Here is a 24704-nt window from a genome sequence, read left to right as displayed (position 1 = left end):
GTGACAAAATATATGTTTATGTGCACTATGTCATCACACACAGCCTTTTATCCACAACAAGTTCATTTGATGGAAACCCATCTCTGGTGGAAAATGCACATATTGTGTTATGCAGATTGGATGGAAACCTAGCTATTTAGTGTAATTTGTATTCTGCCTACATTTATCAGTCAACCTTTTTTAAATGCCGTTTGTTTTTGGCATGCGTAATGTAATTTGCTAACGTCTACGTCCTCTTGTCTCCTCAGGTTCTGTGAGTCTCCCACCAGTGACTTGGAGATGAGGAATGGCCGGGGCCGGGGCAAGAGGATGAGGCCCAACAGCAACACACCTGTCAACGAGAACAGCAACTCGTCGGACAACAAGGGCAGCGGCACCAGCAAGACACGTGCCGCCAACAACAACAGTAAGGGTCGGCGGGGCAGCCAGACGTCGTCGGAGCGCCGCACGCCACCCAACAGCAACACAGAGGACGTCAAGGCCAGCCCCTCATCGGCCAGCAAGCGCAAGTCCAAACCTGCCTCAGACATGGAGCCCAACTCCAGCTCTGAGGACACCAAAGGCAACAAGCGCATGCGCACCAACTCCAACAGCGGAGGAGGAGGGGCGCTTCCCCCTGTCCTTCCCCCCATCCCCTCAATCAAAACTGAGCCCCAGCCCCCGACACTCGACCGCAACTGTCCCTCGCCGGTCCTCATCGACTGCCCGCACCCCGGCTGCAACAAGAAGTACAAGCACATCAACGGCCTCAAGTACCACCAGGCACGCGCACACAACGACGACGACGACATCAAGCTGGACCTGGATGGGGACAGTGAGTACGGGGAGGACTCCACGCTTCACCCTGAGCCGGGGAACTGCAACGGGGCCTCCAGTTCTCACAAAGGCTGCCTGTCTCCCGCACGGTCTGTCACCCCCAAAGGAAGGGGCTTTGACTGCCAGAGTCCGTCTCCTTCCCCGGGCAAGTTTAGTTCCAAACAGAGTAAAAAGAAAGGTGGCGACGCTGACCCTGAAGCAAGCGGCATACCGATGGAAGGCTGTGACGACGGGCCCTGTCTCACCGACGAGGCCAGCAACGACGGCATGGAAAAGTCCAAGTCCCACAAAAAGTCCAAGACCGACAAACTATCTCAGAAGAACATGAAGTCATCGTCCCGGCCTGTACCCCCAGGGAGCGTAGCTTCCCAGCAGCTCTACTCCCTACAGGCTGCCTCTTTCCCTGCCGGGGGGAACCTCAATGCTTCTCTAGGGATCCCCCCTATGATACAGGGCATTCCCAAAAGCCCCCAGATGAAGGGCACCCAGCCCACCAAACCCCCTGCCGCGATGGGAGACCCTGCCGCGCTGAACCCTGCCGCGCTGAACCCTGCTTCCGGTGCCTCAAAAGAAAAGAAGAAGAAGGAGAAGAAGAAGAGAGACAGCAGGAAGGAGGCAGAGAGCCCCAAGCCTCCGGGAAAAGGGGGGAAACCAGAAGAGGGCAAGAGTCCCTACTCTGAGTCCTCAGAGCCAGGAAAAGGTGACGGGCTACTTAACGGCTCCTCGGACCCCCACCAGAGCCGTCTTGCCAGCATCAAGGCAGAGGCGGATAAGATCTACAGCTTCACCGACAACGCCCCCAGTCTGTCCATAGGGGTGGCCAGCCGGATAGAGGGCACGGGAATGCCTCAGCCACTCACGCCCCTCCACGTGGTCACCCAGAATGGTGGCGGAGCCGACAACTCCTCGGTCAAGACCAACAGCCCGGCGTACTCGGACATCTCGGACGCAGGGGAGGACGGCGAGGGCAGACTTGTGGAAGGGGTGAAGGTCAAGGTGGAGGACCAAGGTATCAGAGAAGGAGCCAAAAAAGCCTTGTTTCCCAGCCAGACGCCCAACAAGGAGTCTCCGTACTATGCCGGCTATGAGGCCTACTACTCGCCCAACTACACCTGCCCCAGCCCCGGTGCCGCCAACCCGGGCATGCCGCACACCGAAAGTCCGGCATTGAAAGTGAAGCGTGAGGACGAACAGGAGAATGTGGAAGACAAGGTCAAAGTGGAGCCTCACGAAGATCGCAAACCCGAGATGAACGCCTCCAGTCAACAACAACAACATCATCATCATCATCATCAACAACAACAACAACAACATCATCAGCAGCAGCAGTCAGTCATCCAACAGCGCTCCAACATGTACATGCAGCCTCTCTATTACAACCAGTACTCCTACGTTCCCCCGTACGCCTACCACCCGGACCAGGCCTACCACAACCACCTGCTCAACACCAACCCGGCCTACCGGCACCAGTACGAGGAGCGCCAGCGCCAGGTGATCTCTGAGCAGCACCGGGCGGCGGTGGCGGAGAAGAAGAGCTCTGACGCGGCGGCCATGAAGGAACGCGAGGCCTCCATGAAGGAGGAGTGGAAGCAGAAGGCCTTGGGGCCACCCACTCTCTCCAAGGCCCCTGGAAAGACAGACAGCCTGGCCAACAAGACCCAACAGAACCAGGGTAAGACCAGAGACTCTCCATCGGAGCCCTCCAAGGCCTCCGCCACAGGCCTGAAAGGAGAGGTATCTAAGTCCCAGCAGGCCGAAGGGCTGAAGATGAAGCTGAGTGAAGGGGGGCACCATGGGAAGGAGGACTCCAAGCCAAGCCTAGACTCCAGAGCGGGGATAGAGCAAGCCATGTGGTACAGACAGGTAAAAAAAAAAAAAACGTACCCTATTATTTTTCATACTTAGGTGTGTTCTTATATTCTATTATTTGTACATATTTTATTATGTTAATGATTGCAGTGTAATGTGGTGATTGATGCTCATTTTAGATCATGTTTGGATCACTTGTAGCCCTTCTAGAGAGTTGTGGAGTTGTTTTAGAGAGGTATCCCTGAGTTAACGCATTCACACCATCTGTCTACCTCAAGCAGACCCAGATGGAGGACGAGCAGCAACAACCACCACCACCGCGGTGGAAAGACGAGAGAGACCGAGAGCGAGAGAGAGACCGCGACCGCAAAGGAAAGGACGACAGGCCCAACAGGCCCAAGGAGAGTGGCGGTCCCAAAGAGGAGGATGGCGCTGGTCCGAAAGAGGGCACAGACCCCAGAACGTCTTCTGCTGAGGACCAACGGACCATGGGCAAAGACCCTCGCGCCAATGCCCACATGCAGTTTTCCTCAGCCCTGGCGCAGCACCAGGGCTACATGCCCTATATGCCTGGTTACCCTTATGGGCAGGGCTATGACCCCAGCCACCCCGGGTACAGAGGCATGCCCACAGTCATGATGCAGAATTACCCAGGTAACCACACCAGATCAACTATTGGTATAGAAAGGAACCACTTGGCCCAAAAAATCTTTATACAAATGTTTTGATATTAAGCCATGAATGAAATGAACACAATGACCTGTCCCCCATGTTAGGTTCCCCCTACCTGCCCGCGGGCTATCCGTTCTCCCCTTACGGTGGCAAGATGGCCGGCGGTGAGGAGGAGGCGAGGGGAGGTGACAAGTCGCGCGCCAGCCCCACGGTCAGCGGCAAGGCAGCTTCGGTGGACTCCAAGGCCCTGGACATCCTGCAGCAGCACGCCAGCCAGTACAAGAGCAAGTCCCCCACGGTGGGCGACAAGCCGTCCCATGAGAGGGACAGGGGAGAGAGGAGCGGCGGGGAGAGGGAACGAGAGAGGGACATGGAGCGGCCACGCTCCTCGCCCTCCCAGCGCATCATGCCCTCCCATCACCACCTGGGATACCCGCTGCTCTCGGGCCAGTATGATCTGTCCTACACTACAGGTCAGTCGCAGCCAATCACCACTTTTACTATTATGACTGACGAGGCTTTCGGAAACTCTTACTGATACACAACTGATGTACCCTCCCCAACTGATGCACCCTCCCCAACTGATGCACCCTCCCCAACTGATGCACCCTCCCCAACTGATGCACCCTCCCCAACTGATGCACCCTCCCCAACTGATGCACCCTCCCCAACTGATGCACCCTCCCCAACTGATGTGCATACATTTTCCGCCTCGCACAGGTCTCTCGTCATCAGCTATTGTTGCCAGTCAGCAAGCCGCAGCCCCCTCCCTCTACCCCCCGGCGCGGAGATGAAAACGGTAAGGCCCCTAGTCAGACAGACGGACAGGCACACAAACAGAATAAAATGGATCTTAAAGAGAAAAATACATTAGCAGACAAGCGCAGTTCAATAACCAAATCACACCAAATACTTGGTACTGTGTGCACACTAACCAAACTGTGTCATAGACGGCGCCAATGGAGACAGATAGTCTTACTGGGGTCTGACACATACAACCACAATGACTTTACACACTAACTACTTTACAATTTACATACTTTTAAAACGTGTGTGTGTGTGTGTGTGTGTGTGTGTGTGTGCCTCTATCAGTTACACATACACGTCAGTACATACACATAACAAATAGGTCACACCAATGGGAGTATCACGGTCTCATTAGCCAGACAAATAGATACTGGGGTCAGATGTGGCCGTATGGACAGAGAGCATGGTGGGAAAAGATGTAGACATGCAGTACTTTGACAACCTGTAGCTTCTATGCCTCATTACATATGAGAAATTATGCTTTACTTTACAATCGCACTGACTTAGTACTACTGGCCTGGACAACAGTCTGATACACAGCTCCCTGGGAAAAGACTTAGTACTACTGTACAACAGTCTGATACACAGCTCCCTGGGAAAAGACTTAGTACTACTGGCCTGGACAACAGTCTGATACACAGCTCCCTGGGAAAAGACTTGGTACTACTGTACTTACTGTACAACAGTCTGATACACAGCTCCCTGGGAAAATACTTAGTACTACTGGCCTGGACAACAGTCTGATACACAGCTCCCTGGGAAAAGACTTGGTACTACTGTACTTACTGTACAACAGTCTGATACACAGCTCCCTGGGAAAAGACTTAGTACTACTGGCCTGGACAACAGTCTGATACACAGCTCCCTGGGAAAAGACTTAGTACTAATGTACTGTACAACAGTCTGATACACAGCTCCCTGGGAAAAGACTTAGTACTACTGGCCTGGACAACAGTCTGATACACAGCTCCCTGGGAAAAGACTTAGTACTACTGTACTTACTGTACAACAGTCTGATACACAGCTCCCTGGGAAAATACTTAGTACTACTGTACAACAGTCTGATACACAGCTCCCTGGGAAAATACTTAGTACTACTGTACTTACTGTACAACAGTCTGATACACAGCTCCCTGGGAAAAGACTTAGTACTACTGTACTGTACAACAGTCTGATACACAGCTCCCTGGGAAAATACTTAGTACTACTGTACTGTACAACAGTCTGATACACAGCTCCCTGGGAAAAGACTTAGTACTACTGGCCTGGACAACAGTCTGATACACAGCTCCCTGGGAAAAGACTTAGTACTACTGGCCTGGACAACAGTCTGATACACAGCTCCCTGGGAAAATACTTAGTACTACTGTACTTACTGTACAACAGTCTGATACACAGCTCCCTGGGAAAAGACTTAGTACTACTGTACAACAGTCTGATACACAGCTCCCTGGGAAAAGACTTAGTACTACTGGCCTGGACAACAGTCTGATACACAGCTCCCTGGGAAAAGACTTGGTACTACTGTACTTACTGTACAACAGTCTGATACACAGCTCCCTGGGAAAATACTTAGTACTACTGGCCTGGACAACAGTCTGATACACAGCTCCCTGGGAAAAGACTTGGTACTACTGTACTTACTGTACAACAGTCTGATACACAGCTCCCTGGGAAAAGACTTAGTACTACTGGCCTGGACAACAGTCTGATACACAGCTCCCTGGGAAAAGACTTAGTACTAATGTACTGTACAACAGTCTGATACACAGCTCCCTGGGAAAAGACTTAGTACTACTGGCCTGGACAACAGTCTGATACACAGCTCCCTGGGAAAAGACTTAGTACTACTGTACTGTACAACAGTCTGATACACAGCTCCCTGGGAAAATACTTAGTACTACTGTACAACAGTCTGATACACAGCTCCCTGGGAAAATACTTAGTACTACTGTACTTACTGTACAACAGTCTGATACACAGCTCCCTGGGAAAAGACTTAGTACTACTGTACTGTACAACAGTCTGATACACAGCTCCCTGGGAAAATACTTAGTACTACTGTACTGTACAACAGTCTGATACACAGCTCCCTGGGAAAAGACATAGTACTACTGGCCTGGACAACAGTCTGATACACAGCTCCCTGGGAAAAGACTTAGTACTACTGTACTGTACAACAGTCTGATACACAGCTCCCTGGGAAAATACTTAGTACTACTGTACTTACTGTACAACAGTCTGATACACAGCTCCCTGGGAAAAGACTTAGTACTACTGTACTGTACAACAGTCTGATACACAGCTCCCTGGGAAAATACTTAGTACTACTGTACTTACTGTACAACAGTCTGATACACAGCTCCCTGGGAAAAGACTTAGTACTACTGTACTTACTGTACACAGTCTGATACACAGCTCCCTGGGAAAAGACTTAGTACTACTGTACTGTACAACAGTCTGATACACAGCTCCCTGGGAAAATACTTAGTACTACTGGCCTGGACAACAGTCTGATACACAGCTCCCTGGGAAAGACTTGGTACTACTGTACTTACTGTACAACAGTCTGATACACAGCTCCCTGGGAAAAGACTTAGTACTACTGGCCTGGACAACAGTCTGATACACAGCTCCCTGGGAAAGACTTGGTACTACTGTACTTACTGTACAACAGTCTGATACACAGCTCCCTGGGAAAAGACTTGGTACTACTGTACTTACTGTACAACAGTCTGATACACAGCTCCCTGGGAAAAGACTTAGTACTACTGTACAACAGTCTGATACACAGCTCCCTGGGAAAAGACTTAGTACTACTGTACAACAGTCTGATACACAGCTCCCTGGGAAAAGACTTAGTACTACTGTACTGTACAACAGTCTGATACACAGCTCCCTGGGAAAAGACTTAGTACTACTGTACTGTACAACAGTCTGATACACAGCTCCCTGGGAAAATACTTAGTACTACTGGCCTGGACAACAGTCTGATACACAGCTCCCTGGGAAAAGACTTAGTACTACTGTACTTACTGTACAACAGTCTGATACACAGCTCCCTGGGAAAAGACTTAGTACTACTGTACTGTACAACAGTCTGATACACAGCTCCCTGGGAAAGACTTGAACAAAGGCCCGACTGTGCTATTTAGCAGCCTCAGTATGCAGCAGCAACAGCTCTTATGCCTTCAGTTCAGTTGTTTGTCCTAAGCAGGTAGAACAGCAGCAGAGCCGTGAATCACAGTAGTGATACTGTAATAGAGACAGTGTAATCACAGGCTGCCCTGACCTCTAGTGGCTGACCTCTGCCTTGTTTCTGGATGTGGAATACCTTATCTAGAGTCTTCTGTTGGTTTTGCTTCCTCAGCTTGGTATTCAAGTGTAAAATGTCACTCACATAGACGTCACAGTGGTCAAAACGGCTGCATTTAAATGTTTTAGCCATTTTTACATTTTGAGGTAATATTGTAATTTACAATAGAAGTGATACTAGTCATTATATTGGGTAATCTAAGTGTCATTATAGTGGGTAATCTACGTGTCATTATAGTGGGTAATCTACGTGTCATTATAGTGGGTAATCTACGTGTCATTATAGTGGGTAATCTACGTGTCATTATAGTGGGTAATCTATGTGTCATTATAGTGGGTAATATACGTGTCATTATAGTGGGTAATCTACGTGTCATTATATTGGGTAATCTACGTGTCATTATAGTGGGTAATCTACGTGTCATTATATTGGGTAATCTACGTGTCATTATATTGGGTAATCTAAGTGTCATTATATTGGTTAATCTAAGTGTCATTATATTGGGTAATCTACGTGTCATTATAGTGGGTAATCTACGTGTCATTATATTGGGTAATCTAAGTGTCATTATATTGGGTAATCTACGTGTCATTATAGTGGGTAATCTACGTGTCATTATAGTGGGTAATCTACGTGTCATTATAGTGGGTAATCTACGTGTCATTATATTGGGTAATCTACGTGTCATTATAGTGGGTAATCTACGTGTCATTATAGTGGGTAATCTAAGTGTCATTATATTGGGTAATCTACGTGTCATTATAGTGGGTAATCTACGTGTCATTATAGTGGGTAATCTACGTGTCATTATAGTGGGTAATCTACGTGTCATTATAGTGGGTAATCTATGTGTCATTATAGTGGGTAATCTATGTGTCATTATAGTGGGTAATCTACGTGTCATTATAGTGGGTAATCTACGTGTCATTATAGTGGGTAATCTACGTGTCATTATATTGGGTAATCTACGTGTCATTATAGTGGGTAATCTACGTGTCATTATAGTGGGTAATCTACGTGTCATTATAGTGGGTAATCTACGTGTCATTATAGTGGGTAATCTACGTGTCATTATAGTGGGTAATCTACGTGTCATTATAGTGGGTAATCTATGTGTCATTATATTGGGTAATCTATGTGTCATTATATTGGGTAATCTACGTGTCATTATATTGGGTAATCTATGTGTCATTATATTGGGTAATCTACGTGTCATTATAGTGGGTAATCTACGTGTCATTATAGTGGGTAATCTACGTGTCATTATAGTGGGTAATCTACGTGTCATTATAGTGGGTAATCTACGTGTCATTATAGTGGGTAATCTATGTGTCATTATAGTGGGTAATCTACGTGTCATTATAGTGGGTAATCTACGTGTCATTATATTGGGTAATCTACGTGTCATTATATTGGGTAATCTATGTGTCTTGAACATGGTTTTGAACTTGAATTTAGCCAACCATTTTCTGTCATTTCCACAGGGAGACGTGACCGACACCTCGCCACCCTGCAAAGATTCATGTGACTGGCTCACATGAGGAAGCCCTGGGCTCCGAGTCCATTTTAGACATCAGTTGAATGGTGTTTCTATATTTTTAGTTCTCTGCCTGAATGTCCGGCAGATTCTTTTTTCTTCTTCTCCTAGCAGCATCTTTTTCCCTCGTTTCCCTCCTGCCCCACCGTGGACTGGGACTGACCTCATCCAAGGTTCAAAGCCATCACTGTCTGCCCATGTGCACACCTCCGCTGATATCTATTGGTCTTTGCACTGTTGATGAACGAACACATGCAAAAGTAGACCAATTGACTGCCTGAAAAGCTGAAAAGGGGTTCTGACTGCATAGTTTTTTTTAGTCCCATGCAGAACGGGGCTGGGTGGCTGGGGGGGATGATGGGGGAGGGGTCAAACTAAAATAAAGACTGACAAAACTAAACAAGTGAATCATGTTGAAATGTTTGAACTTGCTGTTGTTGGCCTGTTGTACCCAGTGTGCCAGTATATCCTGACAATTGTCATTAGTAGGTTTACTGTGTGTGGTGAAAGGACGCTTGAGGAGAGAGGCTCAACCTCCTCAGACTTCTATAGGCGTTGAAGGGTTTGTTTTCTCGTCCCTCAACCAGCCATTTGCTCGCTAAACACCTCTTGGTTCACTTTTCAGGGATAGACATAATTATTGTGTGAAGGGAACACATTCAACTCAATACATTTCATGTTTTGTGTTTTCTTGACATTTGCATTGTTCATTTCACGGCATGAGTGACTTTTCTTTCAGTTAACTTGATTCCTCCCCACTTCCCAATCCATCCTTTAATTTGTTTTTGATACGCCAGTCTCACTTCACCCTTTCCATACACTGAATCAACCAAATCACACAAATACCGTGGCTCACTCTGATCAATACTGCACTGACTGATGGACAGTTGTAACCATGGTTTCTGTTCAGAAGTGTAGAGCTGTTTGTTACCTCAGAACACTGGGGATCATCTACTGAAGAGGTCGGCCATTTTCACCTGTCAGCCTACAGTACCTTACTGGTCCTTCAATCGGCACAGCAAATGGACCAGCTCGTTATCCTGTCAATTTCCATGGAGGAAGAATCAAACAACTGATTGCAGAGGATGAGGAAGGATGCACAATGTAAAGTCAAGGCATAACCAGGGCGGAGCGATGCCCGGCTAGACAACACACAACCAACCACGCACATCTAGCTGCTAGCTCATAGCGACCCCATCCCGTCAGCAACACCATTGGTGTGGGCAGCGCTTCACTCCTATATATCCTTGGCTTAGCAACCCTTCCCCCGTGTTACAGTAGTGCAGCACTGAGACAATGGGGGAGTCCCAGTAGATTCAACCAAGCCTGGCCAATGTCTGGCACTCCTATCACTGGGTGGCCCTTCAGGTGACAACTGCCAGAGACTGTTACATGGTCACATTACAGCTGGGCTCCCCTCAGTAGAGGGACATCACCTCATTCAACCCCCTCTCTCTGCCACTCACCTCATTCAACCCCCCCCCTCTGCCACTCACCTCGTTCAACTCCCACTCTCTCAGACCAGTGGAGCTTGTAGGGGTTTTGGAGATGAGGGGGGAGTGTAGTCTCTCAGACCAGTGGGGCACTAGGGGTTTTGGAGATGAGGGGGGGTGTAGTCAGACCAGTGGGGCACTAGGGGTTTTGGAGATGAGGGGGGAGTGTCGTCTCTCAGACCAGTGGAGCAGTAGGGGTTTTGGAGATGAGGGGGGAGTGTCGTCTCTCAGACCAGTGGGGCACTAGGGGTTTTGGAGATGAGGGGGGAGTGTAGTCACTCAGACCAGTGGGGCACTAGGGGTTTTGGAGATGAGGGGGGAGTGTAGTCACTCAGACCAGTGGGGCACTAGGGGTTTTGGAGATGAGGGGGGAGTGTAGTCTCTCAGACCAGTGGGGCACTAGGGGTTTTGGAGATGAGGGGGGAGTGTCGTCTCTCAGACCAGTGGGGCACTAGGGGTTTTGGAGATGAGGGGGGAGTGTCGTCTCTCAGACCAGTGGGGCACTAGGGGTTTTGGAGATGAGGGGGGAGTGTCGTCTCTCAGACCAGTGGGGCACTAGGGGTTTTGGAGATGAGGGGGGAGTGTCGTCTCTCAGACCAGTGGGGCACTAGGTGTTTTGGAGATGAGGGGGGAGTGTCGTCTCTCAGACCAGTGGGGCACTAGGTGTTTTGGAGATGAGGGGGGAGTGTCGTCTCTCAGACCAGTGGGGCACTAGGGGTTTTGGAGATGAGGGGGTGTTAATCAAAGGTTTGTTCTTTACCTGTTTATTTATTCAAGAACCCTTTTTGGAGAAGATCTAGGGATGTTGTCTGGATTGAAGCATGGATGAACTCTTGAGTTGAGAAGCTTAATTTAACCTTTGTGCCCATTTAAGCAAGTAGCCATGAAATGATGCCTCCGTAGTGGGATACAGCACTTAAAACACAACACAATGTCCTCCCCTCCACTAATGTAGACGCTGCAAAAAGACTCCTTTCCTATTCACACAAAGTAGTCGCTATACAATGTAGAGAAAAGGCTTCATATGGTGCGTGAGCTGGAGTCGTTGAGAGTGAAGCTAAACCAGTCATTAAAAGTCAAAGATGTATATTTATTTTTTCTATTTTCAGGGAGGAGTACGTGCGCTATACAAACGAGGCTTGTTGACAGTCTGCCCTGTAAGAAACTGTGGAATGTTCCAGAAGTCAACATACTGCTGGCCAGAACATTATCACGATTGTCAGGTAGCTTTTTTTTATTTTAAATTTTGTTCAGTATTGAAGTACATATATACACCTGGATTTCACTAACTTGAACCTGCTAGCTTGGTGGTGTAACCCCTTGTTAAGGACTAGGACAGTTAACATATTAGTCTCATTGTGTTGCTAGTTTCTTGTCCTATAGGACTAGGACAGTTAACATATTAGTCTCATTGTGTTGCTAGTTTCTTGTCCTATAGGACTAGGACAGTTAACATATTAGTCTCATTGTGTTGCTAGTTTCTTGTCCTATAGGACTAGGACAGTTAACATATTAGTCTCATTGTGTTGCTAGTTTCTTGTCCTATAGGACTAGGACAGTTAACATATTAGTCTCATTGTGTTGCTAGTTTCTTGTCCTATAGGACTAGGACAGTTAACATATTAGTCTCATTGTGTTGCTAGTTTCTTGTCCACAAGTGTCATGGTTCATAAATGGAATGGTGTTGCGACCTGTATATCTGAATGTGACAGTGTGTTGAGATGTCTTGTACAACTAATATCTAATAGAAATGTGTGACGTTGTATGACGCATCAGTGGAATGTCATTTCTACATGTCCCAAGCAGAATGGCTTTCCACTATACTGGAGGAAGAGACCAGTGCATTGCTCCAAAGGACAGAGATTTAGACTTGGTAGTAGGTTGAATAAGAATCGTATTGCCTTGGGGGTATGATAAAGCCACACAAGCAAGTACTTACTATCCAGCAACTTAAAGGAAAAAGCTCTTGATTTTGTCTTGTTATTTTTGGAGGGCATCCTTTCTTTGTTAACTACTCTTTGATTGAGTAGTTTTTTTGTTCTCCAGAACGGCAGTTGCTTCAGTTGTCTCAATTGGTGCTTAAAAAAACATCCTTTATCCCTGGGAACAAAGACACTCTTTCCTACTTCTTAAATTACCAGATCATGTCTTGTCTCCCTCCTCACCTTCCTCACGGGCCCTCTCGTCTCCCTCCTCACGGGCCCTCTCGTGTCACTCAAAACCCTCAAAGTATCAGTCACCGGTACTTGCAAGGATGTTTACAACGGTTTTCATTTCTATGGTTGAGCCCCGTCTCCTGTGGTCTCACCCCTTCCCTCCCTCTTCTCCTTCATCCTCCCCTTCAGGAGTTTATGTAAAGTGTGCATTACCACCACAGTTCTTTTTTATACAATACTGTAACTTGCCTTTGTACATTTGGGCGAAAAATAAATCTTTTTATGAGACAATCATATCTGTCATGTCTGACTGGCTTGCTTTATTCAGTCATAAGGGGTTGGAAATGGACAATCGAAATGATAGCTATTGCATATGTTGAAAATGTATTTTGTTTATCAAATGCATGTCAATACTTCTTAACTTGAATGTCAATAATTGACAAACTTATGTTAATATGATCAAATATATGAAGATATGATACTGTGGTTCAACAGTAGTGTGTTGACTTGGCACTGTTTCTCAACCTCCGGTTCCAGGACCAGCACCGGCCCCTGGGATGTTGCCGATTGGTCCCTTACAGGGATGTATTAAAGCAATGAGCTAAAATAACCATTAGAGGGTGGTGTTCCCAAATAATGATGAGAAGTGGGCCATTATGCAAATTGTCTATATAGAATTTCAGAATACGCACCGGTAACATAAGCCTCCATTGACCTAAACAGGCAATTTACTAAAACTTACCTCAAAGTCAAATATGAGGCTTAGTACAAAGAACATAACATTTGAGAACATTTTCATCATCGATCACCACTTCATTGCACCTTTTGGTAAACCTTTCAAATGTGTAGTTTGTCTTAATGGCTGCTGAACCAGCCCAGCCAACAGTTAGGATATTTTCCTAAATACCCCCCCACCCCCAAGTCCCTTCTCCCCATCCAGGGTGCTCCGCGTGCAACAACGTGATGATTCTGCTGCAACAGCGGGGGAGAGATTATGCAAGGATGATTTTGTTCAGTGTAAATGTGAAATCTGATTATCTCCTGTGTTCTCAGTGGGGGAGGGAGAGTGTAAGGTCTAGGGGGGGGGGGGGGGGGGGGGGGGTGAGCGGGGTTAGCTAGAGGAGAGAGGGTGGAGATGTGCTGAGGCAATGGCTTTTACAGCAGGCGCCTGGGAGTAGGAGGAGCAGGGTAGAGACTCACTGGCAGGGACGACGTGGGGACGCGGTACGGCACGGTAGTACGCAGCGGAGGCTCCTCTTGCTCTGCGACGACAAGGGCGCGGTGGCCGACAGCACAGGGGTTAATGGGATGCACTATCTACGCAGCCAGCCCTGAGGCCCTGCCAGGCGACGAGGCCACAGGCCGGGACCACCGACACCACCACCGACCCCATGGTCCCTGCAACCAGAAGATACCTGCCAGGTCAGTCAGCCCTGCTACCTGCCCTGGCAGTCAGCCCTGTTACCTGTTCACTTTCTTTGGCGAGGCAATACTTAGGTCGGTTTCTCAGACCCAGATTAAGATCATTCCTGGACTAAAAAGCACTCTAGTCCAGTAGTAGCCATATTTTGGGTTGAAGAAACCGTCCTGTACAGTCCAAACATAAGGAACAACGGTGGGATTTCTCCTAGTGTGGAGGTTTGTGTAATGACTTCCTTGAACTGAGATACAACTTCTATTTACTGTGACTTTTCCCTTGAACCTCAGAGCTGTGGAACATCCACCTTCTACACTACTAGTAAAGGTCTATGCTAGCCTCTTCTCTACGTTTATTAGTATGCTCACAGCACGCAGGCAGGTGTTGTGTATTCACAGTGTAAACTGTGTCTGTCCTCTACGTTGACTTTATTCACCCCTGACGTTGTTCCATGATTAATAGAGCTCAAGGGGGTGAGTGTGTGCATCCTCAGAGTGGCAACAGAAAGGTTCAAGGATATCAGAGACTCATGTGTTCTGGTAGTCAGTTAGCCTATAAGTACTGGTAGGAGTACATTGAATAGAAGGAATACAGTAACAATATGAAACTGGTGCAGGAAATAATATTAGCAGGATGGAGAGTAAAATAAAGTCATGGTTGTGATGGTATGGCGTTCCTTAGAGGATGGAAATGCTAGTAGCAGGGTTTTCAGCACCACAGATCTTTGCACAGTTTCCTCCCTGCACAAGCTAAATAACACCAATATGCAGTGTTATTTAAAATAACTTTAGGACTGTGACAGACCAAATACAGCTATATTTGGGGGGGCCTTAGGCCTACTCAGGAAAATGATATGGCATTTTATTGATGTATAATTTATTCAACTCAGACATGGATTTATCAGTTGTATTACCATATAAAGTCTGAATCAACTTCATATAACAATTATAAACATCTTACTTGAAAAAGCTACTGTGGTAGGCCTAATGTGATTTGCTTACACCACTCGGTAAGGTGAAAAGGTGCAGTTACGTTCTGCTTTGGAATATAACAAAATAGATAGATTTAAATTGCATTCGGTTGTATCATTACGATTAGTACAAGCGAGCGTAATCACACGATTAGGTTATTTTAAATCCGTTGATCAAAGCTTTACTAAACCGTGAATGACACAGCGGTGGCGTATTCTCAACCAACCTCACGGATTCCCTGCGCAACAAGATGACAAGCGGCCAGTGCTTCTTGTCTCGCCGCATGTCTCTTTGCTTCAAATTTGGTCATTTTTCGCAATTCAATTTTTTTTCCCCCATGGACATTTCGCTATAGCTACTTTACACCATGTGAAGCTGTGGCTGGTACCAATTCAACCTTGTGGAGGACATGACAGTTACTTCGGCTGAATAAAGTAAGAAGACGACTGGCCTACCTGTGCAGCGGTACGTTGCGGAAGGTTATTCGTAAAGGCAAAGATTGCGTGAGTTGACAGTCTCTCTCATCTCTAGAGTTTGTCGTCTATATTTTATTGACAGTTGTCAAACGCATAAGTTGTTTATAATGAATCTAGGCCCTAATGTAAGTACCTCAGATGTATGAAGTAGGGCAGGCTGTATAAGTAGGTTATTAGTCTAGTTTCTAAATCAATTGTGATTGTGATCAATCATGATTGTATACCTTATACTTTATCACAGTCTACAGGCATATAACTGTATAAAATTTGTCATATTTATTTTATTTATCACATTTTAGCCTCTATACTTTCTATATTTAGGGCTCAATGAGTGACATTCCTACAATATATTTGTTTCTGAAAATAATTTGAAGCTCGCATTTGTTGACAAAGGATAAAAAAAAACTGAACAATGCAGTATGCTACTTTTTTTACAATACGTTTTTTGGTTAAAATAAGGGTAGACATTCATACTAATGCCATTTGCGTGTTTGAGTCATATTATTCAAACACCAAGGGGTTATATCTAATTAGTTGTGGAAATCTTAGACTATGTGGTTTAAATCTAAGCGTCAGTGACGACTGGTCAACGGTTGTTTGCTGTAGACAGTAGTCTACCTAATCAGAGCCATTTGAATGGGCGCAAGTGATGTCACCCTCTACACACACACGCTTGCTTGAAAGGAGCCCTCAATGTAGCTCCTTTTGAAATTCAAATTATTTTTATTTCCTGTAAGGGAACTTTGTGTGGTGACGAATTGTTCAAGACACATCAACATAGAACATTAAAACATGTAGGCTACAGTACACTTGCAAGCAGATTTGTCAAACAAAACCTGTTGCAAAGGATCTGGCCTTGCCATTCAAGTACATCCTGTCTCTGATTCTGTAGAGTAACTGTTAAACTCACAAACAGGATATTGACCAACCTTCACTCATATTGTCATCTTGTTTATCTTGTGGGGAGAGAACAGGTCCAGAGAACCGGTCCAGGATGCCTATATAGTCTACAGTCTCCGCTTGTAGTGTAGCAGTGTGGATACGGCATCTCACAGACCAAAGTCCTTCTTTGTGTTATGGTTTCATAGACAACTACCTGCATCACAATTTGCCTGATTTTAGTCCATATGTAGGCAACAGGTACAAATATGGACTAGCCTTCATAACTAATAATAATGGAGGCTACAGATGTATTAGCGATTAGGCCATATCAGGAACACAATATGACATAACCCAGCTGCAGCCAATTATGCAAAGCATGTCTTTCTCAGATGCAGGTGGTAGCTAAAGTACTCAGGCCCCTATTAAATCCAACTCCACTTCCTCCCTTACCTTCACTGAGCTCAACTGTAATTAATAGGCCACCTGACTGCAGGCGTTCAGCTTGAACAAGCACTTTGGTTTGCACAGCTGTGGTGAACCATGAGAGAGGAGAAATAGTTGATCACATTCTGTGTTCTTTTTTAATACATGCTCTTATGGATAATTTATTGACCATGGTTTGGCTTAGACTTCAATTTGTCCTGCCATTGCTGACTCTTGTAAGCGTCAGCTGTTCTGGAATAAGATAGCTGAGATTGATAATGATACTTGTTGAGGCCTGCCTCTCTCAGCCCCATCTGACCCTATAGTAAAGTCACACCACCAGACACTATCTGCGATCAAGAGGGAGCAGCACATCACAGCCTCTTCGGGTGTGAGGGGCCACCGAGAGAGAGAGAGAGAGTGAGACTTTGAGGTATAGGCTTCCACTGACTGCTTACGGAGTATATTGGTCAACATTAACAGAAGATGGATGATATGAATGGCTTCATCATCAATGAAAGATGACATGATCTGGACAGTATGTATCACTATACTGTATTGTGTAATTAGATATCATGATATACTGGATTATAGAGGTTGTTGTATTGTTTTGGCTCATTGCAACTTCTACCTGGAACGTCATTGACCTTGACAGCCTATAGCCTCCGTTAGATTAGACTGTGTCCATGACTCACACCTGTTTGTTTGCTTTCCCCGTCTCTCTAGAGAAGACCACGAGACAGGGAGGTGAAGGAGAAATGGTGTGATGCACCTTTAACAGTAGAGGTCCTAGAAACTGCAGCTAGCTTAACTAGATTAGAGTTAATTCGATTGGAGGACGTCTTGTGATGGCTCTGTAGATGTGCCCTAATCAGCAGGAGGACAAGGAGGAGGAGAGGGATGAAGGCTCACATTTTAACATTCATATATGGACAATGGTGTGGCCTTTGTCACTGTTATAAGCCAAGTCAGAGTGAGAGTACTCCATACAAGGAGCCAAGAGGTCCGTTTGGATTCGTATTCCACAGATCGTTTTCTTGTAAGTATTCCAAACTAGTTAAACATCTCAGATCATCATTGCTTGGTGTCTCAACCACAAAAAAACATTTTTTGTTTGCATAACTTGGTGCCATTTTCATGTTGTTTCTGGTCATTCTGTTATAACCGAAGTTGACATTGACAAGAACTTCCATAGCTTGTGATGCGTTGGCTACCATCTCTTGAACAAAATGTTCAGGTTGTGTTTGTGCCTCATTCACAGAACACAGAGACTTGGTCCACAGAAAAGTCTGCACTCTGTAACTTAAGGGAAAGGGCTCCTCCCACCACTCTGCCCCACTGTTAAATCAGACCAAGTCTGCACTCTGCAACTTAAGGGAAAGAGCTCCCTCCCACCACTCTGCCCCACTGTTAAATCAGACCAAGTCTGCACTCTGTAACTTAAGGTAAAGGGCTCCTCCCACCACTCTGTAACTTAAGAGAAAGGGCTCCTCCCACCACTCTGCCCCACTGTTAAATCAGACCAAGTCTGCACAAGTCAGGGCCTCCAGTTCTGCTGTCCTGATGACTTTCTGTTTGTCCAATTGAAAACAACGAGTCACACAAAGACGTGACAAAATGTCTCTTGATCTTCTGACTGTTCAGGGAATGGAGGGGTTTAATAGGGTATTATGGGTAAACAATATCCACGCCAACGGGTCGTAGAATTTGGTGACATTTTCTGGGAATGATGATACCCAGCCCTGAAGTTGCTCCCTCTCGGCCAGTGAAGGTTTTAAGAGGATTAAAGATGTCTTTAGGTAAAGAGGGGTTTAAGATGATCCCTCTCATATTCCCCAATGTGGAGCTATGATTAATTACTTTACTTTTCTCCCATCTGCATTTATTCTAAAAAAAGTTAGCTTCTGTTTCATGACTTTTCATTTACCATAGACACCTGTTTGCAGCTGGAATAGTTGAATACAGCAACCAATAACCTATTGTTCACCAGCCTCATCTACTTTGACTGGCCAGCTACAGTTCATTGGTGTTGGACAGGGTGGGGGGATTTCTGTGGGAACCATTGAACTAGGACCTTCCGCAACAGGAAGAGGCTTTTTCGTACAGAGAAGTCATTGGTTCAGATGGAATGAACCAGGCCAATTAGAGATAATAAGCAGGAAACTCAGCATGTGATAAATGGCCGGACTGAGTCAGGAGTTTTCCAGAAAACACAAAGCTATTATCAGTCAGTCACACCTGTGATTATACAGAGGATGTGGTAACTACTGCCTTTCTCCCAAAAGGGTCACGGTATCATCCAGTGTACGTACGTGTGTGTGAGTTAGTGGAATGGTGTGCACATGTGTGTTTGAAGAGCACAAGTGGTTGCTCGACAGTGTGCATGAAAGAGCATGAGAAAGTCACCCAGGCCCTGTGCACAGCTTCATTAACCTGTGTTTATTCGCTTGTATATTGATGTAGAATTTGCATGAATGGGTGTGTCCACGCATCAATATGAGCTGTGTTAGAATACGACACATGAGCCTGTGGATAACTGATGACAGCTCAACTCTGTGTGTTCAGGCCCAACATCATGACGGAACACCAGGAGCAGAATGAAGAGGGAGTCCTCATCTCAACACAGGACCTGGAGACCTCAAAACACCAGGATACTCAAGGAGGCCATCCACAATTCAGGTAGGTAACATGTACACACACACACACACACTTTTTTAAAGGATCTGTATCTATATACAGACAGGTCCTCTGTATAGACTATTACACACAGACAGACAGGTCCTCTGTATAGACTATTACACACAGACAGACAGGTCCTCTGTATAGACTATTACACACAGACAGACAGGTCCACTGTATAGACTATTACACACAGACAGACAGGTCCACTGTATAGACTATTACACACAGACAGACAGGTCCACTGTATAGACTATTACACACAGACAGACAGGTCCACTGTATAGACTATTACACACAGACAGACAGGTCCTCTGTATAGACTATTAGACACAGACAGACAGGTCCTCTGTATAGACTATTACACACAGACAGACAGGTCCTCTGTATAGACTATTACACACAGACAGACAGGTCCTCTGTATAGACTATTACACACAGACAGACAGGTCCTCTGTATAGACTATTACACACAGACAGACAGGTCCTCTGTATAGACTATTACACACAGACAGACAGGTCCTCTGTATAGACTATTACACACAGACAGACAGGTCCTCTGTATAGACTATTACACACAGACAGACAGGTCCTCTGTATAGACTATTAGACACAGACAGACAGGTCCTCTGTATAGACTATTACACACAGACAGACAGGTCCTCTGTATAGACTATTAGACACAGACAGACCGGTCCTCTGTATAGACTATTACACACAGACAGACAGGTCCTCTGTATAGACTATTACACACAGACAGACAGGTCCTCTGTATAGACTATTACACACAGACAGACAGGTCCTCTGTATAGACTATTACACACAGACAGACAGGTCCTCTGTATAGACTATTACACACAGACAGACAGGTCCTCTGTATAGACTATTACACACAGACAGACAGGTCCTCTGTATAGACTATTACACACAGACAGACAGGTCCTCTGTATAGACTATTTCACACAGACAGACAGGTCCTCTGTATAGACTATTAGACACAGACAGACCGGTCCTCTGTATAGACTATTTCCCACAGACAGACAGGTCCTCTGTATAGACTATTAACACAGCCAGACAGACAGACAGGTCCTCTGTATAGACTATTCCACACAAGCAGTCAGACAGACAGGTCCTCTGTATAGACTATTACACACAGACAGACAGGTCCTCTGTATAGACTATTACACACAGACAGACAGGTCCTCTGTATAGACTATTACACACAGACAGACAGGTCCTCTGTATAGACTATTACACACAGACAGGTCCTCTGTATAGACTATTTCACACAGACAGACAGGTCCTCTGTATAGACTATTAACACAGCCAGACAGACAGACAGGTCCTCTGTATAGACTATTTCACACAAGCAGTCAGACAGACAGGTCCTCTGTATAGACTATTAACACAGACAGACAGGTCCTCTGTATAGACTATTACACACAGACAGGTCCTCTGTATAGACTATTTCACACAGACAGACAGGTCCTCTGTATAGACTATTAACACAGCCAGACAGACAGACAGGTCCTCTGTATAGACTTATTTCACACAAGCAGTCAGACAGACAGGTCCTCTGTATAGACTATTAACAATGACAGACAGGTCCTCTGTATAGACTATTAACACAGCCAGACAGACAGACAGGTCCTCTGTATAGACTATTTCACACAAGCAGCCAGACAGACAGGTCCTCTGTATAGACTATTAACACAGCCATACAGACAGACAGGTCCTCTGTATAGACTATTAACACAGCCAGACAGACAGACAGGTCCTCTGTATAGACTATTAACACAGCCAGACAGACAGACAGGTCCTCTGTATAGACTATTAACACAGCCAGACAGACAGACAGGTCCTCTGTATAGACTATTAACACAGCCAGACAGACAGACATCACGGTGGTGGTGTCACCTGACTCCACGTCACGGTGGTGGTGTAACCTGACTCCACGTCACGGTGGTGGTGTAACCTGACTCCTCGTCACGGTGGTGGTGTAACCTGACCACCTGACTCCACGTCACGTCACGGTGGTGGTGTAACTCCACGTCACGGTGGTGGTGTCACCTGACTCCACGTCACGGTGGTGGTGTCACCTGACTCCACGTCACGGTGGTGGTGTCACCTGACTCCACGTCACGGTGGTGGTGTCACGTCACGGTGGTGGTGGTGTCACCTGACTCCACGTCACGGTGGTGGTGTCACCTGACTCCACGTCACGGTGGTGGTGTCACCTGACTCCACGTCACGGTGGTGGTGTCACCTGACTCCACGTCACGGTGGTGGTGTCACCTGACTCCACGTCACGGTGGTGTTGTCACCTGACTCCACGTCACGGTGGTGCCACCTGACTCCACGTCACGGTGGTGGTGTCACCTGACTCCACGTCACGGTGGTGGTGTCACCTGACTCCACGTCACGGTGGTGGTGTCACCTGACTCCACGTCACGGTGGTGGTGTCACCTGACTCCACGTCACGGTGGTGGTGTCACCTGACTCCACGTCACGGTGGTTGTGTCACCTGACTCCACGTCACGGTGGTGGTGTCACCTGACTCCACGTCACGGTGGTGGTGTCAACTCCACCTGACTCCCTGACTCCACGTCACGTCACGGTGGTGGTGTCACCTGACTCCACGTCACGGTGGTGGTGTCACCTGACTCCACGTCACGGTGGTGGTGTCACCTGACTCCACGTCACGGTGGTGGTGTCACCTGACTCCACGTCACGGTGGTGTTGTCACCTGACTCCACGTCACGGTGGTGGTGTCACCTGACTCCTCGTCACGGTGGTGGTGTCACCTGACTCCACGTCACGTCACCTGACTCCTCGTCACGGTGGGGGTGTCACCTGACTCCACTTCACGGTGGTGGTGTCACCTGACTCCACTTCACGGTGGTGGTGTCACCTGACTCCACGTCACGACTCCACGTCACGGTGGCGGTGTCACCTGACTCCACGGTCACCTGACTCCACTTCACGGTGGTGGTGTCACCTGACTCCACTTCACGGTGGTGGTGTCACCTGACTCCACGTCACGGTGGTGTCACCTGACTCCACGTCACGGTGGTGGTGTCACCTGACTCCACGTCACGGTGGTGGTGTCACCTGACTCCACGTCACGGTGGTGGTGTCACCTGACTCCACGTCACGGTGGTGGTGTAACCTGACTCCACGTCACGGTGGTGGTGTAACCTGACTCCACGTCACGGTGGTGGTGTCACCTGACTCCACGTCACGGTGGTGGTGCAACCTGACTCCACGTCACGGTGGTGGTGTCACCTGACTCCACGTCACGGTGGTGGTGTCACCTGACTCCACGTCACGGTGGTGGTGTAACCTGACTCCTCGTCACGGTGGCGGTGCAACCTGACTCCACGTCACGGTGGCGGTGTAACCTGACTCCTCGTCACGGTGGCGGTGACCTGACTCCACGTCACGGTGGCGGTGTCACCTGACTCCACGTCACGTCACGGTGGCGGTGTCACCTGACTCCACGTCACGGTGGCGGTGTCACCTGACTCCACGTCACGGTGGGGGTGTCACCTGACTCCACGTCACGGTGGGGGTGTCACCTGACTCCACGTCACGGTGGGGGTGTCACCTGACTCCACGTCACGGTGGCGGTGTCACCTGACTCCACGTCACGGTGGCGGTGTCACCTGACTCCACGTCACGGTGGCGGTGTCACCTGACTCCACGTCACGGTGGTGGTGTCACCTGACTCCATGTGGCGTTGACAGGTTGTACTCTAGAGTCCCAAATGCCACACCCTATTCACTATATTGCTATGGGACTCTGGTCTAAAGGAGTGCACTATATAGGGAATAGGATGCTCTAACTGTGGAGCTGTTGGGGCTTATATAACCAGGATCTAAGGCAGGAAGGGCATTCTAATCCTGGTGAAGCTGTCCTGGGATGGGATTTAGCAGGGTAGGCTACTGCAGTGTGTTGTGACTGTGATGTGTTCTCTCTGTCGTTGACTAGTGGGTGGGAACTCTTAACTGTGCTGTTCATGGGTGTGTCTCATTGGTCTACAGTGGATTTATTTTCATGGGTGCGTCTCATTGGTTTACAGTGGATTTATTTTCATGGGTGTGTCTCATTGGTCTACAGTGGATTTATTTTCATGGGTGTGTCTCATTGGTCTACAGTGGATTTATTTTCATGGGTGCGTCTCATTGGTCTACAGTGGATTTATTTTCATGGGTGCGTCTCATTGGTCTACAGTGGATTTATTTTCATGGGTGCGTCTCATTGGTCTACAGTGGATTTATTTTCCTTATTTTGTTTCCTTCATGAATTGATGGGAAAGAAAATGGCTGGCCAGTGTCCACCATGTTGCGTCACCTTTCCTATGGTTTTAGATGAATGCAGACGCTAGGTTTCTGTCCTAAAGGTGATAGTTCAGCCAAATTACAAATGGAAAGGTGATTGTTCAAGTAAATATCAGAACGACACAGAGGTAGGTTATGGCATTGACCTCACAGTGCTCGTTGTCCCATTTTCTCTTTTCTTCAGCTGAATTATTGACAGTGAATCTGTCTTTGTCTGCCTGAGGGAGGTATTCCCTTTCTAATGTATCATTCCTCAGGCTTGTAATTAGCTATGCCATTCAGCGCCGCAGCCAAGGACACTTTGAGACACACATATACACACACTGTAGCCATGGTTACACCTTCCACTTCTCACAGGAAGATAAACAACGCTCCTGCAGAAATCAATGTCCTGTTTTATTTTCAACCTGATGACTAAGGTACAGGTAAGACAGGGGAAATATATGTTTGATAGATTTTGAACTGTTGGACTCTGCTGGGCTTGAATATTGTTATTCAGATTAGTCTTGGTATCTTTATGTCTTCAAATATCTAAACAGTGTATTCCAGTAATTTACTGCAGGGAGATGGATGAAAAGAACAGGAGAGAGGGTGTATTCCAGTAATTTACTGCAGGGAGATGGATGAAAAGAACAGGAGAGAGGATGTATTCCAGTAATTTACTGCAGGGAGATGGATGAAAAGAACAGGAGAGAGGATGTATTCCAGTAATTTACTGCAGGGAGATGGATGAAAAGAACAGGAGAGAGGATGTATTCCAGTAATTTACTGCAGGGAGATGGATGAAAAGAACAGGAGAGAGGATGTATTCCAGTAATTTACTGCAGGGAGATGGATGAAAAGAACAGGAGAGAGGATGTATTCCAGTAATTTACTGCAGGGAGATGGATGAAAAGAACAGGAGAGAGGA

At 46.9% G+C, this 24704-nt stretch overlaps 2 protein-coding genes across 7 annotated transcripts in view; both read left to right on the top strand.

The window, feature by feature from the left end:
- LOC139385169 (zinc finger protein 609-like) overlaps window positions 1-10736 on the top strand; it is a 91461-nt gene extending 80725 nt beyond the window's left edge. Inside the window, exons 5-9 of one of the 2 annotated variants that reach the window (XM_071130257.1) lie at window positions 249-2679; window positions 2907-3279; window positions 3402-3770; window positions 4018-4096; window positions 8905-10736. In XM_071130257.1, coding sequence (XP_070986358.1) covers window positions 249-2679; window positions 2907-3279; window positions 3402-3770; window positions 4018-4091 — 3247 coding nt within the window. In that variant the 3' untranslated portion in view covers window positions 4092-4096; window positions 8905-10736. Of the gene's footprint in view, window positions 1-248; window positions 2680-2903; window positions 3280-3401; window positions 3771-4017; window positions 4097-8904 lie in introns of both variants that reach the window. The other variant, XM_071130255.1, reaches the window with a different exon arrangement.
- A 3059-nt stretch (window positions 10737-13795) lies between these two features.
- LOC139385171 (GRAM domain-containing protein 2A-like) overlaps window positions 13796-24704 on the top strand; it is a 44648-nt gene continuing 33739 nt past the window's right edge. For 3 of the 5 annotated variants that reach the window (XM_071130261.1, XM_071130263.1, XM_071130260.1), the window contains exons 1-2: window positions 13796-14028; window positions 19341-19454. In XM_071130261.1, coding sequence (XP_070986362.1) covers window positions 13910-14028; window positions 19341-19454 — 233 coding nt within the window. In that variant the 5' untranslated portion in view covers window positions 13796-13909. The remainder of the gene's footprint in view (window positions 14029-19340; window positions 19455-24704) is intronic. The other 2 variants (XM_071130264.1, XM_071130262.1) reach the window with 1 other exon arrangement.

This window comes from Oncorhynchus clarkii, chromosome 26 (genome assembly GCF_045791955.1).
Source record: "Oncorhynchus clarkii lewisi isolate Uvic-CL-2024 chromosome 26, UVic_Ocla_1.0, whole genome shotgun sequence".
NCBI classification, from domain to species: Eukaryota; Metazoa; Chordata; class Actinopteri; order Salmoniformes; family Salmonidae; genus Oncorhynchus; species Oncorhynchus clarkii.
The sequence above is the reverse complement of the archived record's forward strand: the minus strand, read 5'-3'. Positions and strand labels throughout refer to the sequence as shown.